General features: G+C 39.6%; 1 protein-coding gene across 4 annotated transcripts in view; it reads right to left on the bottom strand.

The window, feature by feature from the left end:
• EPHA6 (EPH receptor A6) overlaps window positions 1-16,970 on the bottom strand; it is an 872,804-nt gene that overhangs the window by 665,562 nt on the left and 190,272 nt on the right. For all 4 annotated transcript variants that reach the window (XM_054046132.1, XM_054046149.1, XM_054046139.1 and 1 more), the window contains exon 3: window positions 7,612-8,275. In XM_054046132.1, the coding sequence (XP_053902107.1) occupies window positions 7,612-8,275 (664 nt within the window). The remainder of the gene's footprint in view (window positions 1-7,611; window positions 8,276-16,970) is intronic.

Raw genomic sequence — 16,970 nt, 5'->3', positions numbered from 1 at the left:
TCGGGGTAGCGGCGGCAGGACTCCAGCAGTGATTTAAAGAGCCCGGGGTTCCGTCCGCGGGGAGCCCCGGATCCTTTAAATTGCCACCCGAGCCTCGCTGCCAGAGTCCTGGGGCAGCAGTGGCAGGGCTCTGATGGTGATTTAAAGGGCCTGGGGCTCCCCACAGTGGCCAGAGCTCCGAGCCCTTTAAAGTGCCGCCGGAGCCCCACTGCCGGAGCTCCAGGGTAGTGGTGGCAGGGCTCCAGCAGTGATTTAAAGAGCTCCGGGCTCTGGCCGCTGCGGGGAGCCCGGGCCCTTTAAATTGCCGCCCAAGCCCCGCTGCCAGAGCCCCGGGGGTAGCAGTGGCAGGGCTCCAGCAGTGATTTAAAGGGCCACTCGAGTCCTGATGCCGGGCTATATGCGAACCCGTGTTATATCGGGTTGCGTTATATCGGGGTAGAGGTGTACTTGTAGTCACCTATCCACAGGGCCTTCTGCCAAAATGCAAAGTTATATGCCACCTTCTGTGGCTGCACAAAACAGCACTTGCAAAACTGCATAATTATCCCCTGGCTTCTCTGGGGAATGCACCCCCTACCTAGGTTCCCAGCACCTTGACTTCCCATCCTATGCAATGGTGCTGTTCTGGTTCTACTGGAAGATGGATCCTCCTTGGCCACTGTGGGGGGAGGGAGAAAGAGATTTCTCCTTAAATATATAACTTTGAATTTTGTTAAATTAAGTTTCTATCTGATTATTTACCAAGTGTTTCTATATTCTCCCTCTAGATATTTTCCTATACTGTACATGAGACAGTGAGATTAATTTGCTTACATAAGAGAGGTAAATGAATACTGGTAAAAACTCTAAGGAAACATTATGCTTCTGCATCCAAAAACAAACTTTCTGTTCTGTTGTCAGCATATTTTTTCTTTTCTTATGTCAGCAGAGATGTAACTAAAGCATGATTACCTCATGGGTTTTTTTGTTTTTGTTTTAATACCTTGGCACTGAGCAAGTTGGAAGTTGCCATATCATAACTCACACATTTTGTGAGATTACTCCCAGAAGCAAAGAGATGGGCTTTTGTTGTTGTTGTTGTTGTTTTTTACATTAATTTCTTCAGAGTTAAAATAATTTCTAAATAAATTACAAGAAATAATGCTGATGGCAGGATATTAAGGTATAAATCCTATAACTGTGATGTTAGTTCGAACTAGAGCTATTTGAACAACAGAAAAAGATACCTGTTTTACTTATTACTGGCAAATTTCAATGGTGCTCATACACTACTCTCTGTGTCAAATACTGTTTAATCAACTCTAATTCAGCTTCATTCTACTAGTTAATATCATTGGAATGCCCTAACCGAGTTAACCAGATAATTTATCAGTGCTCATCCTACATGTGAACAAATTCCTCCAGAAAGCCATACAACATTATTTACCTTATTTTTCTGAGAATATTCTTCAAGGACATGCACTGTATAGATAAAATAAATTGCTGAGTGCATTTTGATTGGCTGAGACCATGAAATGGCACACATGCTGATAAAGATATAACAACTATTATTTTGTACCACCTAATTTAAATGCACTCCATAAATAATGAATACATTCATCTAATTTTCACTGAACCATTAAGGAACCAGCCTTTAGCTAATAATAACCCAATTAGTGGTATGTTAGTCTTATGGAAGACTTATCTAGGATAGTCAATCAAAATTATTACGTGTGACTTTAATAGGGAATAATGATACAGATTATGGATCATCTCATCCAGTATTCTGTTTCTGACCATGGTGTATATAAAAGGCTTCAGAGGAGGGGGAACAAGTACCCATTACACACTGCAATACCAAAAGTACTGGGAATTCCTTCCTAACACAAACCAGCAACTAACAGCCTTTTTGTTGCTCTCCTAACTAACTAAAATGCATGTTCTCTTCCTATTTAAATGTCTACTCTTCACTCTTATTAAACTAGCTGGACCAATAATATTCTGCAAAAGTGAGTTCCATAAATTACTTGTACAGTGTGTAAAACAATTTCATTTTGCCCTTTTTAATTTGTTACCTCTGATGTTTGAAGGCCAGCTTCTTGTTTAATTTTGAGCAAAAGTGAATAGGAATATCAAATTGGCCTTTTCTGCAAAATTTGTTATTTTACAGATGTCTATCATATCCCCTCTTCTCTTCCCTTTTATAGTCACCTCCAACAATCCAAATTCACATCTTCTCAAGGATCAGAAGTAAAAATTAACCATTTATTCCTAGTAGTGGTTTACACACTACAATCCACAATATGGCACATGTTAATTTCAGCATGATTTGCATTCTCTGCTCAACAGAAAAAGAATGTCATGGAAATTGGAACTCACAAGAAATGTGTACTGACAAAGCTGTGTAGAGAATCCTGCATAACACCTCCCCACAGTATGGTGTGACTGGCTCTGATTTCTGGTATTAGCTTCTCCAATTCATCGGTACTATAGTTATTCAAAATGTTTAATGAAACATAACACACTAGAACATATGTACAGAAGAGACAATATAACTATTTTTACTGAGTTCTTGAAAATACAGTTTGAAATTAAACTCAGTTTCATAAATCAAAGAGGGACAGATGATGCATACAGTTAATTCAGAGAAGACTGCATTTTTAAAGTGCCTGTCACTAAAATCTTTTTTAAAAGTACAGAGCATGGGAGCAATTCTGTACCCATTGCAGTCAATGGACTTTTTGCCACTGACTTCAATAAGAGTAGAATAAGTCCCTAAATCAGTAAAAATGGCAACCCATTCTAGTACTATTTCTCCTAAATATTCCAACATTAGCACCCACATTTTCAGTAGTGAATTTAATACATATGGATATAACCAGGCTGTCACATCCCTTGCTCAGACACATTCACTCTAAAATGGTGCTGCTGAAAAAAAATGTTGCATGGCGAATACCGACACTGAATCAGGAGAAAGAATTTGTTTACTTGATAAGTACACTTAGTGCCATAGCAGAGAGATCTGGAGAACTGAAAAGAAGAACCTAATGCGTACAGGCAGCAGTGAAAAAGGAGGCAGGCATTGGCAATTAAGCAACCAACTGAAAGGACAAGCGTATGCTGCATGTGTTTGGCCCCAGCTGCTTTATGGTTTGGAAATGGTGGGTCTAACGGAGACGTAGGAAAAGAAGATACAGGTAGTAGAAAATAATATACTGAGGAGAATGGTAGGAAAGGTAGACAGAGTGTGCATGGAAGAAATTAGGGGGAAGATGAACTTGGGACTCTTGGTGATAGATAGGTTGGAAAGCAGAGGTGAGCTGGAGATGCAGTAAGAATGGAAAAAGAATGACCAGCAAAGAAAGGATGGGGGGAAGAGGACAGCAAAAAAGGATGTGGAAGACCACGGATACAAAGGAAAGATTCTATCAAGAGAAGTTTGCGGAGAAAAAGTCTGGAACTCCAAAACCTATGAACCTGTGCCATGGACTGGAAGGAGTGGTGAAAAATCGTGGGTGACTCCAACCCTGTGTAAACAGGAAAAAGAGTCAAGAATAAGTGAAGTACGAATATTGACATGGGTACAAAGAGATGACCAAATCAGTGTAAGTCTCCAGATATAATTACATAACATTAATTTCAATACACGAGGTATTTCTGGTTAAGCTGCTGCTAATAACTTTCCCACCAGCACCATGAAATTGACATGATTTTTGACAGTTTCCCTGCAGCCCACTGAATTTTTAAGAGCAGCAGTAAAATTCACCAAAGATTTATTCATCCACTTTGTAGCTGCTTAGTGAAACTATGAGCAGCAGAAAGCAGTGTTTCCACAGATTCAGAAAGACAGTGCTGTGTCAGTGGATATTTTGTAGTCATCTTCACATCTTCAAGAGTAAGAATTTTTTTTAGTTCAGTGGAAACTGATCCATCCTCACCATGAAAGGCTTATTATTCATCACTGGCAGGTGAGTGGGTGGATTACTCAATCCTTGATGACCCGTAATTCAGCAAACAGGAAAAATATATACGGGGAATGTAAAATGTATTAATATAGTTTTCATAGTTAGCCTTTTCCCTCTAGTAACCCTTCAGCACATGCACAATATATCAGAACAAATGTTAGCATGGGATAATGTTAAGGAGTATGACAATTAATTTGGGGTAGAGAATGACACTAAATAGCTCTGATCTTAGGGAGGTAACCAATTAACTAGCCTTTTCTCTTGCTTCACACACAGACTCGGAGTGTCATGAGAGAGTTTATCCACTGAGGGGTACTGATGTAAGGGCATCAAATAGTGCGAACGTTCAGATATCTCTGAGATACAATTGTATGAAACTTCAATGAGAGAATTCTAGAGAAGTTCCTTGGGGACACAAATGGAATTCTGTTGGCAATGTTTGGAATAAGCAATAATCATGGTGATCTTAAACACACACAAAAAACAATTGGTTTGGTGTGTGTGCTTTTTTATTTTATTTTACACTCTTCTTTCCTTTTTTAATAAATAAATTAGAAATTTCAAATGCTGCATTAATTTCTGTACCAAACAGATAATTTTCAAATCATTTTAAGATTTAATTTGTGCATAGACTTGATGGCTTAGAAGGTTGCTGATGGGCAGCAAGATTTTTTAACTTTTAAATTACTGATTCAGACCTCATCCTGGCTAAGAGTGCTCCCAGATAGTTATGATTTGATGGTTGTTTGGGGGGGCTATATTAAATGAGTTGGTTATCCCAGTTCAGTTTATTTTGACCAAGTATCCACATTCCAAAACTAAACACAATAAAAATACCCTGCAATCAGACTTGGCAGAGATGTATGTCTGTACTGGCAGTCTAATGAAGTGAGGAATTTTAAATACCCTAGCAGGGATTCCTCTAGATCACCATTTAGGCACACTAATTGGTGAAAACAAAACACAAATGTACAGTAAGGGACTGAAAATTAGGAAGACCAGTGTCAACCTTAAAATACATGGCATAAGGCTGAAGATGTACAGATGGATGGAAATGTCAGCCACCTTTGAAAATAATTTATATCTCCACAGCAAGCCAAAAAGAGAAAAAACCCTAAAGCAGTTATCTTAGAACACAATCTGTTTAAACATTAACCTGTCACTCTCTGGGCAATTAAATAAAAAATAAATACTCTACTAAATAAGCTTTTAGGCACTCCTGTAGTTCAATATGCTTCCATCTAGGATATGGTTGTTTAACAGTATTCTTGATCCTCTTACTGAATTAACAAAGGGAGTCAATGTATAGCAAGAAGCTTCACAGTCACTCTCTCTTGGTTTAGGATGCAGGTAGCATTGCTCACACATAGTCCTATAGTATGAATCACACGATGCAATGGAATTCACAAAGTGTGAATAACTTTTGTTGTGGAAAATTCTTCCCCTATGAGTCAGTCAGAGATAAAATGAAATCCTATGTGAAAAAAATCATAAATATCTTAACTGTATATAAATTTCTATTGACGATGTTGCCAAAAATTGGTATCTTTCTGATGGATAAATTTCAGGAGACAATGATAATTTTTTGTCATCACAACAACACTGGAGAAAGTGAGGTCCACTTTCTTATGGCAGTATATGAAATTTTTTAATGCACCAGTGCTAATGTTCTCATATTCTCCATACTATTTATCTATATTAAGTTTCTACACTGTTGTCCATCTCCAATAGCAAAGTCCCTTGTGTAATTTATGGAGCCCTCTGGCTTTCCTCCCTCCTCCTTACAAGCCAGACATTAGACTAAAGCAGGCAGAGACCTTTGTGCAAAGGCAAGTGGTTTTATAGAGTGGCATTCCCTCTATAACTCACTATTCAGGAACAGAGTCACCACATTCACAAACCTATATGCAGTTGTTACAGAAAGGAGAATAAAAGAACATCAAACGCAGATATGTTCTCTAGTAGGGCCTGATTGTTTCTGAAGCTGGCCAGCATATTAACTTCCAGGATATGCAGCAAGATGAACAGAAGCAATTGCCTATATCACTAGTGGAAATAAATGGCACCCTTCCATGCTGGTGGAAAGTCAGTATTGACAGGTATATTGTCTGCTGACATTAGGGTCAAATTCATCCCTGGTATCAATGTAGTTATTCTAGGGATACATTTTTACTAGAATAGCTGTCAACGATAGATCTCAAAGACTTTTCAGGATGCCTTGTGATAGACGGACATGCAACAATCATTGCCATGAGGAAACCTGCTGATAAACCTGATAGCTTCATATTTTGGATGCTATAAGATGCATTGCTGTACCAAAGAACAGACATCTTTGAGAGGTACTGAGAACAGTCTGTCAACACATGCACATGGCTGAAAAGAACTAGAACTATATGACCAAATTTTCAAATTTTAGGAGGGATGTGCCCCAACCTCACAAAAATTCCTAATCTTACCCAAGAATGGGACTTTATCAGAGTTTTATCTGAATGTCTATTTGCCATGTACCAAAAAATCAGGAGGTTGAGGTCACAGGTGGACTTTTCAACTGAGTAAAAAGTTCAATCACCACCAAGTTCCAATGATACACCTCTACCCCGATATAACGCTGACCTCAGGAGACAAAAAAATCTTACCGTGTTATAGGTGAAACCGCATTATATCTAACTTGTTTTGATCCGCCGGAGTGCGCAGTCCCGCCCCCTCTGGAGCGCTGCTTTACCACGTTATATCCGAATTCATGTTATATCAGGTCACGTTATATCGGGATAGAAGTGTACATCCTCTTTCTGAAGAGTCTGACACAAATAGTGCTATAGTCCATAAACAACACTTGACAGCTGCAGAAGACTTTATTTTGTTCATACTTCCTCTTCTTCTATGCTTTAATCCATGCATGTCAGGCATAGCCAAGAAATGAAAATATTTTCCCTTTGATGCCATCTTCAAGAAATTGCTACTTGTTCTGAGAAATCATTCATGCCCTTCCATGCCCTAACAAAATGCAATACTATATTTGTCCTACATATATCTATCCAAAATAAAACTAGCACACAAAATGATCTCCATGTAAAGTTTTAAATCACAAAACTACTGAATAGCATTGGGGTAGACATATTGTAATTTCCAAGGAGACAACAAGAAGCAGCCAGCAGAAGATTTCTTATTGTAGTACTTGTTTTGATGCAGGAGATAACCATCCTGTATTTTTCAAAGCAAGAAATGGTAACTGATATTTGTTTCTTAAAAATTCAGACTTACTGAAACACCAATACTGGCTATGCAGTATAATTCAATACTATAATGAAACAGAATTTGAGTAGGCTTATTTCTAAACTTTCACATTCACATTGAACTTCTGTGCACACTCCAGTAAATCTTCTTTTCTCTCAGACTGAACTCAACATCCACATATTTCGTACCTAATTACTTTACTTGATATTCATGCAGCACTTAAAACTGTTCATTCTGAATGAATGATTACAAAGCTGTCACTTAGAAACTAAAAGTTTTCTTAGAAACCAACAATAACATGACTTAAAAAGTACATTTTGCTTATAGAGGCATTCCTTATAAATATGTGGTGCAATATTTTCAACATACAAATGCTTTATTTGTTATGCAGATAATTGCATAAGGTAACTTTTATAAAGTGCTATTTTCTTACCATGGCAGGAACCATCCACTTCCTCATATCCTACACTGCAGATGCATCGCCCAAGAGGCACAAGCCAATCCCCATCTGCTCCACAATACAGTTTTGGAGTATCCCGCTCCTCAGCGCTCTTCACACAGGAACCCCGTACTTCCACCAAAGAGGAAGAATCAACCCTTGGAATAGTATCAGGAAACATAGCCAAGTTACGAACTGTGAAAGGGCACTTTTTGTAGTAAACGCGGACAGAGACCAGAGCAATGCAGGCTCCAATGTCCTGGAAAGCAAGATAGAATCCTTTCCTGTTTATTGGCCCAACCTCACGAACTTCTGTGTTGAGTTTAAGGATGCGGTCACCCAAATCCATCTGGGTAAAACTCTCATCAGCTGCAACAGTATCAATTTTAGTGTATTGGTTTGGCTTGAATTTAACTCCATGGGACTCATCTGACTCCATGTAGTAAAGGTTAAAAGTTTCTTTGCAAGTTCCCAGTACCCATGGAATGCTGTTGCAGTCCCGCAGGGTAAACTTCATTTCCACATAAATTTTCTGGGCTGCATCACGGGAGATCCAATTTGTACGAAGCCAGTTGTTTTGGTTTGGTTCCATTACATTACATACCTGGTAGGTGTGAATGGGACGATTGTGTTCATCCATTTCAGTTATGGCATCCCACTGAAAAGAAAAGAAGTTGTTTGAAAAACCAAGAATCATAACCTATTTTTTGTGTGTATATATATAAAATATAGGTTTATATATAAAAACCTTAATAGAGTTAGAACATTTCCTTTACTTACAAATTAGAGCTTAGATATTAATTAGAAGAAGGTTTACTATGGAAAAGATAGTTTGCATCTTAGAAGTTCCACGTTGAAAAGAACAGAAATCGAGAAACTGTATCAGTAAAACAAAATTTCTAATGATCTTGGCTTCAATGGGGGATGAAGTTACTTGGCATGTCTCAACATCAGACCCTATATGTTCTGTATTACTTTTATTGTCTCTTCATCAACCAGTCTCTGATAGCCCTCTGGTAATTTTTGTTGCCCTTCCTTCAACAACATGAAGCTTCCAAATTTTCGTACAGCATTCCAGGTGTGGTATAACTGTACATATTGCTAAAGATGATCACTTTGTATACATCTGCTTCTTAAGACAGATACTGTATAATAACTTAGCAAGGGTAAAAATAGCTTTTGAATAACGTGGCTATTAGCAAGTTCATGCATGGACTCCTTGCCAAACCGTAGCATTTACAGAGTTTAATAGGAAATCATGCCTTTACCATGTAGTCAAACTAATATCTCAAAGAGCATACAGAATTAGAGATAAGCCCATCTTGTGAAGGTTAGATCTGAATCAGAATTTCAATGTTCTCTGAATTTGGAAGGTCAGGGCGTGATCTATTTTTCGAATTCTGGACTCTCTGTACAATGAATAATGTTTTTGTATGACCTTTCCAATTGAAAAATCCAATGTGAATGTCTCCAGTAGGATTCTTGCTACAAAAGTGTTTATTCTAATGCCACCTGTGAAAGACTTGTAAGAGGCTTACTTTATTATGAAATCTACTAATTTAAAGGGACCAGCACTGGTTATCAAATATATACTCAGTAAAGTTGAGCCAATAATCATTTTACCTCTGAAGACTCATTAACAATAATAGAAACTCAGGATACGTGTATTTCTGTTCCTTAAGATAGGGTTACCATATTTCAGCGAGCAAAAAAGAGGACGGGAGGAGCCCCGCCCTAGCCCCGCCCCTGCCCCTCCCACTTCCCACCCCCCCTGACCTCCCAACCCTCCCCCCGTTCCTTGTCCCCTGACTACCCCCTCCTGGGACCCCTGCCCCTAACTGCCCCCCAGGACTATCTAAGCCTCCCTGCCTCTTGTCCCCTGACTGCCCCAACCTTTATCCACACCCCCACCCCCAGACAGACCCCTGGGACTCCCACGCCCCATCCAACTACTCCCCACCCCCTGACAGCCCCCCCCCAGAACTCCCAACCCATCTAAACCCCTCTGCTCCCTGTCCCCTGACTGCTCCGATCCCTCTCCGCACTCCTGCCCCCTGACAGCCCCCCCCAGAACTCCCAACCCATCTAAACCCCTCTGCTCCCTGTCCCCTGACTGCTCCGATCCCTCTCCCCACCCCTGCCCCCTGACAGCTCCCCCCCAGAACTCCCAGCCCCCTACCCCCCCCCGCTCCTTGTCCCCTGACTGCCCCCTCCTGGGACCCCTGCTCCTAACTGCCCTCCAGAACCCCACCCCCTACCTAAGACTCCCTGTTCCTTGTCCCCTAACTGCCCCCTCCTAAGACCCCCCCCCAACTGCCCACCAGGACCCTACCCCCTACCTGTACCCTGACTGCCCAAAACTTTCTCCACTCCCCCCAAAAAGCCCCCCCCGGTTTCTTGACTGCCCCCTCCAGAACCTCCCTGGCCCCCTTACCCTGCTGCTCAGAACAGGGTGTTGGGCTCTGTGCGAGCCGGACACGTGGCTGAGCTCCCCAGCACAACAAAACCCGGTCCCTGGCCCTGCACAACAAAACCCGGTCCCTGGTCCGGACCGGGTTGCAGGGGAGAGCTGCCCTTGTATCAGCACAAAGTGCTCTCACTCCCGTTTTGCTACCCTGCATGGCAGAAACCGCTCCCAGTTGCAAAAGGGGAGGGCTGCACTTTGTGCTGAGACACTTGCTCAGAATGCAGGGCGGAGCTCCTCTCCAGCTGCTCCGGAGTCCAGCCCGGGACTTTCCTGCAGCCCTCCCAGCCGCTCCGGGGGAGGGGGAAATCCCGGACATTGTGAGTGCTTTACAAATTCCCCCCGGACGCTATTTTTAGCACAAAAAGGAGGACATGTCCGGGTAAATCCGGACGAATGGTAACCCTACTTAAGAAGAACTATACTCATAGTATAGATCTAGGCAATATATAGATCTAAGGCACTAAGTTCTGAGTGGCCTTTCAAACGTGCCATTCTCATACGCCATTCTAGATGTAAACTGAGATAGCAGTGAGTTGAACAGCTGTTCCTAAATATATCACTGAAAATGCCAGACTTCTTTCTTTTAGTGCTATAAACCATCACCATTTACATTAAACTTTTATAGATTATGTTTACAATGCTATTATTTTGAACATATATTGAACATATATTGAATAAAAGTTGTTTGCATGCGTATTAGTTACTAAGACACTGTATGAAAATATCAAAATGAAATTGGTAAAACAATTCGAAGTAGAGAAGTCCATGCAGTAAATATATATATATATATATATAGAGAGAGAGAGAGATACCTATCTCATAGACCTGGAAGGGACCTTGGAAGGTTATTGAGTTGAGTCCAGCCCCCTGCCTTCACTAGCAGGACCAAGTACTGATTTTGCCCCAGATCCCTAAGTGGCCCCCTCAAGAATTGAAATCACAACCCTGGGTTTAGCAGGTCAAGGCTCAAAACACTGAGCTATCCCTCCTCTGTATTTTGTCTCTTGACACCGAATTTCATTTTACCATGTTAGTTACATAACAAATGTTATGTAAAAATGTGCATTAGAATTATAGTCAATATGCAGTTTCAGGTGCGATAAGGGAATAATTACCTTCAAGTCATTAAAACAACATTATTCAAACATGAATTCACATATTGTTAGCACATGATACTAAAAATATATTGCCCACTCCACAACAGACAAGACCAACATATTCTAATTTAGGTATCTATGTTAAACACCTACATAAATGCTTTGGTTTTTGGAGATGTAGAACATCTATCATTTCTATTTGTTTCAATGCCCTGAGGAATGTGTACTTTATTTAGGGGACTCTAGACTGAGAAAATCTAGATTGTCTGTGCTGAATATAATCTATGAGTCCTATAGCACATTCACCATTTATGAACAAAGGAACTGTTCTAACCTGATTTTGAGGCATCTGTCCTCGGTAATGAGGACAAGAGATTGCCTCTTTACCTCCTTTCATTGTGGATATGAGGTGAAGAAATTAGTTAAAGTATTAAGCTCAGTTTTATAGAAGTCTAACCATTTGATGTCATCTTAAAGGACAATGTGAATACTCAAATGTAGAGAAAAATAATATTGCTTTATTCCATAACTTTTAAGAGTGTATTGCTAGTCCCATGGGGGGAAAGGTGACATGGATCCCCCGTGGACTTCATCCCCCTTGGAGGTAACAGATCAGTCACAGTGGCAACAGCAGCATCATTTCACAGCCTCATCAGCCTGATAACTTTTACCAGCCAACACAGTTAATTTTCAACAGCCTACTGTCATCAACAGAGTTTAGTGTCTATGAAGAATTTTTTTCCAGAGAGATAAGGGATTTGGGAAGGGGAGGAGATTATTGTCAGCAGAGAAATCTAGGGAGGGAGAGAGGAACACATCAAAGTAGTCACACAATGTGAAAAGAATGTTGAGGGCTCAGCGCATAAGGGATAGCTAAGCAAGAGCTGATTATGCTAGAGTTAAAATAAGAAACAATTGAGAAGGGTTTAAAAAAGCTAGAGTTAAAGAATAAAACAAACAAACAATAAAACATGGGAAATAGGGAAGAATTAAAATATATATATATCATTAGAAACCCTCTGGACCCCCTGTCTATATTGTAAACTCTTTGAAGCAAGGACATGTAATCTTGTTTGTCTGTAAAGTACCGAGCACAGTTTGGAAACTGTATAGATAACTAAATACATAATCTCCTGTAATTTAAACCAAAACAAGAAAAAGTGCAAAAGGCTCTCTAGTGGCATGTGTACACCAAGGCATGTGTGTGAGGAAGATGCTACAAGAAATAGCTCCAGAGGTCTCTTACAAACATTGGGTCAAAAAACACAGAAGGATTAGCCAGAACGTAGTTTTTGAACAGGCAGTCAGTCATATACTGTCCTGTTGCAGTGAATTAGCTTAAAACCAAAGAGCTCCTGCATGCTGCTACTCTCCTTCAAAATATCTTGTAAAAATATCATTCTTCTAATATGATATTTTCCTCAGAACTATTTAAATATTTACTTTGAATCAATACCCTCCTTTGAACATTACACAAATAGAGTCTTTAGTTCTGCTGCTGGGCATGTAGTTAAGAACATAAATCTGTTTTTTCTGCAGTTAAGGAAAAGGTTCTCCATATAAATAGCAACTACACCTCTACCCCGATATAACACGAATTCGGATATAACGCGGTAAAGCAGTGCTCCGGGGGGGCGGGGATGTGCACTCCAGCGGATCAAACCAAGTTCGATATAATGCGGTTTCACCTATAACACAGTAATATTTTTTGGCTCCCGAGGACAGCGTTATATCGAGGTAGAGGTGTAGTTTCAAAGAACAAAACAAGAAGATCCATATATAGGGACAGTTTTTCTAGTCCACTCAGGGCAGATACAAAACTTTATTAGAAATCCAAATGTATTAAACGAGAAAGTAATAGTTAGATGATGAATATAATATACCTTTAAAATGAACATCTAATTTGCTCCTGCCATTGTATTTGGAAATAAAGTGAATTAGAAAATGCATATGTTTATATATTTGTGTGTTTCTTATCTCTACTCTTGGATGCCAAGCTCAAAAATGGAAATAGGTCCCCAAAACGTCTACCCAAATTACTCCAAAATTTGACAGGCATCTGAATTTGTGATAATCTGTGTCAAGAACATGTTGATCCTAAGATAAATGCTTGTTTACTGTCTGTTTTTATTCTCTACAAAGTTAATATAATATATTGAATTTAACAGGTAATAATGGTCCTGCAATATTGAACAATTGCTAAAATAGTTCCTTAAAGCAAAAAACAATCATAGCCAGACCTCTGAAAAGTGCCTGGTTCATCCATACAGTGGATGCTCAACACTTCTGAAAACTAGTCTCTTTGAAGTTGACTCAAGTTGATTTTATGCTTCCACTTATTCAGAGGCGGCTCCAGGCACCAGTGCACCAAGTGCGTGTCTGGGGTGGCAAGCCGTGGGGGGCAGCCTGCCGGGTGCCGTGAGGGTGGCAGTCAGACTGCCTTCGGCGGCATGCCTGCAGGAGGTCCGCCAGACCTGCGGCTTTGGCGGCAATTTGGTGGCGGGTACGCTGAAGGCGTGGGACTGGCGGACCTCCCGCAGGCATGCTGCTGAATCCGCGTTACCAGAGGACCTCCCGCAGGCATGCCGCCGAAGGCTGCCTCATTGCAGTGCTTGGGGTGGCAAAATACATAGAGCTGCCCCTGTACTTATTTTAAAAAAAATTGATAGTAGCAATAGCATAAAACTCATTCTATCAACACAATTGAAATAGTGGAGAGAAGAATTTGGAGTATGGAAGAGAATAAATTTACAAATTGTCTACTCAAAAGAGAAAATATTAGATTGGGCTACAAAACAGCAATTAAATTTTATTGAGTTAAAATCTCAGATGTTTTCATATCTTTACAAGCTACTTTACAACCTTCCCTTTTCATTTTAGGACTTCACTAATGTTTAATCACTATATGGAGAACACTATAAAGGGCTAATGACTTAATTTATTACCTCCTGGTAGCACTGTTATAATATTGGAAATTATTTTCACAGTCTGTTCGCGTGTGAGTGTGTGTGTGTATGTGTGTTTTAAAAAGCGAACACTACTTTCAGGTTAAAAAAATAACCACAAAAGAACCATTAGTTGCAATTCAATAGGTGAATAGATTAAGGTTTTATTTACACCACCATTAAGAAAAGATTATATTTCATATACCCAATTATTTTTCAAATACTTGTTTCTTTCTTTATAATAATATCCTCAAATGGAAAGTAAGATACTGGGCCATTTTCAGTCCACTGTAAGCAGGTATATCTCCTCTGAAGTCATTGGAGCAGGACCTGTTTAAACCATATACAAACCTGGACCACTGTGCATGGTGCAAGTAAAAGGGGGCTTTTCCTGCATCAGCATGGACCTATATAGTTCCCCCTCTCTTCTGGTCATGTTGGGCAGGAGGTGGAGAGATATGACGTCAGTGACTTCACCCAGACCTAATCTGCAGCAGAAAGTCACTTCCTAGTTCTCTATCCCATAAAGGGGCACAGACCTTTTCCAACAAGTCAGAAAATGGCCCTCACCATTTAATGTGCAGTGAGGTCATTAGTTTGACAAGTAATGAATTATCAAGAAGGAAAAGAGTAAATAATGAGGAATTCACAATAATAAAAGATGCTAGTGGGGAAAGCAAATATTCTTTACTCCGGTCACTCTGTTTGTTTCATTACTTCCTAAGAAAACACATCTGTAAAGAGAGAGAGAGACCAAATTTCTTTTAAAAATGTGTAAAAGCTTATAGCCCTGTCGAGGTAACATGAAATGATTTTTCATCCAAATTAACGGACAAAACATTCTTTCAATCAAAACTGATGCCAAATCTATTCTAACCTTGCTTTTTTTTTTAAAAAAAGAGCATTTCACTGTGATTTACACAATTCTCAGTGAAACACCACATAAAAATGTAGGCCAGCATTTTTAAACCAAGCACCTAATGTTAGGCATCTAACAAAGTGCTCTGATTTTCAGAGGTGCAATCTTTGCTTCCACTGATGTCAATGGATGCAGGATCAGATTCTTAAAATAAAGGGATTAGTTATGTTGGTATTATAAAAAAAGACCATGATGCAAGGAGGCTTTTCATTATATGATGAAAGTTTGACACTGTGGGGACGTCCAGAGTGTGTAGGAATGGTTAATTACATTTCACTTAATCATTACATCCAATGGGAGATAGTAGATATTTTTCTTAGTATTTTAATTTTTTTTAAAAATTCATTACTGTCAATAATCTAATTTATTACTTTATTTGGGTCCCAGCACTTGCATATCTCAGCTAAGAGTCATCAGCTGAAGTCTACAAGTGAATTCTCACTTTCAACAGAAAGCTACTGACAACTTTTTTGATCCTATTTCCATGGAAACAGAGGTTGAATTGGTGAAAATAGAGTAAGAGGTTTTAAAAAGTTTTGAAAATTCCCTTTTTCTGTTTCCATCGAGCTGATCTCCATGGAAATGGGATCGGAAAGGTCAAAGCTAGACAGCAGCAGCAGCATAGAAGAACTCTCACTTAGCATATTTAGGTTGCAGGCATCTGCAAAATGTGCTGCCATCTGCAAATGCTGATTTCAAAATCCACTGACTGTAGCAGCATTCAGACAAAGACAGTTAAAAATTACAGAATTGTGAAGTTTAGAAAAACTTTCTAATTAATACTTTTAAAAAGGGTCATTTAAAAAGCATGGTTGGCTTTTAAAACACAAATCTTTGAAAATGGCAAATTCATGGAGTATTAATCATAAGTATAGGCTTTTTTAAAAAAAGAGTTTACATTTTAATGTATTAAATGTATATATTTTTTGTACTTGTCTAGTGTTCAACTCTCTTTCCTTCGGCTCCGTACTTGCAACTGTGATGCTGCAGAAATCAGAAGTTCCTGCCTCTAAGAACAGCAGTAGAAAAGAGCTGCAATAATATGTTTTGTTGCTGTAGGGAGCATGGAGAAGGGAACCTGACATTTTAGATCCCATTTCTGTAAGAGTGCATCATTTTAAAGTTATTGTATTATAATCTGAAAGCCTAACACTTCTGTTACGCAATTTGGGTGAGGAGGTAAATGACATGTCTCTATCTAATAGAACAGGTGGCAGAGAGGAAGATCCCCTTGTAAAAGGCCATAGTGATCTGACAGATCACATCTCTGTGCAAGAGAATGTGGTATGTGAAATATTTGCCTTCAGGCAAATGGAGAAAGGAACCAGATGAGACTTCAAAAGGTGCCCATTGAATCAGGTGATACCAACTTCAGTTCCAAATTACAAATTTGCCGACTTGGGAGTATGAAATCACAATGTAAATACAGTACAACCACTGTTCTAGCTTTGCAGAACAACCATTATGGACATTTTTATGAGCTAAGCAAGGGCCTGAGTCATAGCCCTGAGCCTACAATGTACAACTGTGTGTATGCTCAAGGCACCCAACAGGCCAAATGTCATGAAATATGTTTGGATTTCAAGACACTTGCAGAAGATGCAATGTGTCAGACTCTGGCCCCCAGCCAGACTCTACTCCTGCCTCCAAAAAGAGATTCCATTTGCCCGGCACATGAAAAGGAAATATCATAAATGTATCTAGAAAAAAACACTTCATGGGGCAATGCCTATACCTGATGACAGATTTCAAATACAAGTCAGGAAAAGGAAAAGCCATTTGCTATGGACAAAGCAGATGTACAGCCAAGATGCCCCATTCGTTAGTCAATTATTGTAGGAAAAGATGACCTACAATCTACATAATTGGAACTGTCCTTATAACCCATCAGAACCGCAGAATCCTAGAGCTGTCAAGGTTTACAG

The sequence above is a fragment of the Malaclemys terrapin genome, chromosome 1 (genome assembly GCF_027887155.1).
Source record: "Malaclemys terrapin pileata isolate rMalTer1 chromosome 1, rMalTer1.hap1, whole genome shotgun sequence".
In the NCBI taxonomy this organism is placed as follows: domain Eukaryota; kingdom Metazoa; phylum Chordata; order Testudines; family Emydidae; genus Malaclemys; species Malaclemys terrapin.
This window is presented reverse-complemented; position numbering and strand designations above follow the sequence as displayed.